Source organism: Corvus brachyrhynchos, unplaced genomic scaffold (genome assembly GCF_000691975.1).
Source record: "Corvus brachyrhynchos isolate BGI_N302 unplaced genomic scaffold, ASM69197v1 scaffold56, whole genome shotgun sequence".
Lineage (NCBI taxonomy): Eukaryota > Metazoa > Chordata > Aves > Passeriformes > Corvidae > Corvus > Corvus brachyrhynchos.
In genome coordinates, this window is record NW_008238664.1 from 5,838,963 (window position 1) to 5,842,024 (window position 3,062).

Genomic DNA, 3,062 nt, shown 5'->3' on the forward strand with positions numbered 1-3,062 from the left:
AGCAGGAATTCAGCAGCAGCCACCATGGGTGCAGGGGGCCTTACCCCAAGCTCAGCTGCAGCCAGGAATGCAGAGGCCATCTATGATGTCAGTAGCTCAGCCGGGTCAGCCGATGAATATGGCCCCTCAGCCAGGGATGGGTCAGGTACCTGGCACTGCTCAGCCCAAACAACCACCTCTGCCCCAGGCGGCCTTACAAAACCTATTGCGGACTCTCAGGTCTCCCAGCTCACCCATGCAGCAGCAGCAGGTGCTTAACATCCTTCACTCTAACCCTCAGCTGCTGGCCGCTTTCATCAAGCAGCGGGCGGCCAAGTACGCGGGGTCCCAGAACCCGCAGGGCATGGCAGGGCAGCCTGGCATCCCGCAGGGGCAGCCAGGGCTCCAGCCGCAGCAGGCCATGCAAGGGCAGCAAGGAGGGGTGCACCCCAACCCAGCCATGCAGAACATGAACGCCATGCAAGCAGGAGTGCAGAGGCCCAGCATGCCCCAGCAGCAGCCGCAGCAGCAGCCACAGCAGGCCATGGCTGGGATGAATCCTCAGGCGCAGCAGATGAATATGAATCACTCGGGGATGGCTCCCCAGTTCCGAGATCTCCTGATGAGACGGCACCAGATGATGGAGCAGCAGCGCCACCAGCAGCAGCAGCAGGGAGCGGGACCGGCACTGGGGCCAGGGATGGCCAACCACAACCAGTTTCAGCAGCCCCAGGGTGTCGGGTATCCCCAGCAGCAGCAGCAGCGAATGCAGCATCACATGCAGCAGATGCAGCAAGGAAACATGGGACAAATAAGCCAGCTTCCACAGGCCATGAGTGCAGAGACAGGAGCCAGTTTGCAACAGGCTTTCCAGCAAAGGCTGCTTCAGCAGCAGATGGGGTCCCCAGCTCAGCCCAATCCTATGAGCCCCCAACAGCACATGCTCCCCAATCAGGCCCAGTCCCCGCACCTCCAGGGCCAGCAGCTCCCTTCATCGCTCACCAATCAAGTGCGTTCTCCGCAGCCTGTACCCTCACCGCGGCCCCAGTCCCAGCCCCCTCATTCAAGCCCATCCCCTCGGATGCAGCCTCAGCCTTCTCCACACCACGTCTCCCCGCAGACCAGCTCCCCACATCCAGGACTGGTAGCTGCCCAGGCTAACCCCATGGATCAAGGGCACTTTGCCAGCCCGGACCAGAGTGCAATGCTTTCCCAGCTTGCTAGCAATCCCGGCATGGCAGGCCTCCATGGTACAAGCGCCACGGAACTGGGGCTCAGCTCTGAGAACTCAGACTTGAATTCAAACCTTTCACAGAGTACACTAGACATACACTAGACACGTTGTAGCATTTTGGGAGCAAAAAAAAAAAACCTAAAAAACAAAGAAAATAAAAAAAACTTATTTTCGCAAGACTTTTTGTACTGAAGACAAATTTTTTTGAATCTTTCTTAGCTAAAACGACATTTTTCCCTGGAACACATCTGAACTCTGCAGCACTAGTTTGTGGTTTTAAAAACAAACCAACAACGAACCTGAGGGACAGTAGAGTACAAAGAATATATTTTTGTTATGGCTGGAATCATAACCAGTCCTTTTTCTCGGCTTTTTTTTTTCTCGTGTGCGTTGGGGAGGTCGGGGGAGGAAGGTGGTCTTTTGGTTGTTCACCAAAGGATGCCCTGCTCATGCCTCCAATAGGTTTTATTTTTTTTTAAATTAATGAAAATATGTAATATTGATAGTTATTATTTACTGAGGCAGATGGTAAACATTTTCCCTATTCTGGTTTTTCTTCATGTCACTGCAAAAAAAACACCACAAAAACAGAACAACAGAAAAACACAGGAGAAACTTTTCCTAAAACCGGAGGACAAAAGGGGTTAATGTTGCTTTAAGAATACATTACATATATAAATATATATATATAAAAATAAATACCAATCTTTTCCTCTTTGGTTGGAAATATGTCAATTCTTTGAAAAATGTAAAAATATTAAATAACTCAGTCCCCTCCTGAAGTCTACTTTTGTCCTCCAAGAATTTTTCTATACAAGAGTCTGAGCTTAAAAAAACTTCAAGTATTAAAGTAATTTGTACATGTAGAGAGAAGACAACATTTTTGCAAATACACAGGGGCAGCTGCCAAATGGATGTAGTATATATATTGTGGTTTCTGTTTTCTTGAAAGAATTTTTTTCGTTATTTTTACATCTAACAAAGGAAAAAAAAAACATAAAAAAGAGGGTAAGAAACAATTCCAACGGGATTATTTCAACCTGAGAAAAAGTCCCTGGGGTTTCTTCTTTATGCTTGCTTTCTCTCTCCCGTGCCCCTTTCCCATCCTCTTCCACTTTCTGTAAAACTTGAAAATAGAAAGCAAAAAACCCTCAAATGTTGTATATCATGCAATTAAAGTTGGTTACTTATAAATAAGAACTTTCGATCACTGTATAGACTGTTAAAATTGATTTCTTATTACCTATTGTTAAATAAACTGTGTGAGACAGACAGCCTGTTTTTAATGTTTCCCTTCTCTCCCACATGTGTTGCTTGTTCTTAAAATGGTGGGGGTAGCGGAATATGTGCTACTTCAAATGTTTGCTATTTAGACGTCAGAGAGCTATTTAATGTATATGACTGTTTTAAAATGCAAATCTCTAATACGGGATGTGGAGTAATAATTAGTCTTCTAAATGGACTTTTTTGGTACAACTCTGCATTCGCGTTGTTCCCGGCATGTATCTTACCAAAGAAACGAGGTCTGACCTCGACAGTTGTGCCAGTCAGCTGTGCCCTGCCCTGCTCACACAGCCTGGGAGCAGCTGATCTTCAAAGGACCTATTTTGCATTTTGAAATGAGAACTTTTTGTTTGGATATGTGATATTAAAAGATCCTATTTCACTTGGAGTATATTGTGCGCCTTTTGGCACTGAAGTGTGAGCACGAGGTAAGCTGCACTGGGGTGGTGTGTGGGTGCCCAGTCACCCTGTGTCACAGCTGGTGACCTGCCGGACACAGGGGTGCTCCTGAACAGAAGTGCTGTCGCCGTGGAGTGCGTGGGCAGTGATCTCAGTTGTGCGCTGC

The 3,062-nt window shown here is 47.4% G+C and overlaps 1 protein-coding gene across 1 annotated transcript in view; it reads left to right on the top strand.

The window, feature by feature from the left end:
* EP300 (E1A binding protein p300) overlaps window positions 1–2,675 on the top strand; it is a 61,227-nt gene extending 58,552 nt beyond the window's left edge. The window contains 1 exon segment of the mRNA XM_008636629.2: window positions 2–2,675. Coding sequence (XP_008634851.2) covers window positions 2–1,315 — 1,314 coding nt within the window. The 3' untranslated portion in view covers window positions 1,316–2,675.
* Window positions 2,676–3,062: the final 387 nt, after the last annotated feature.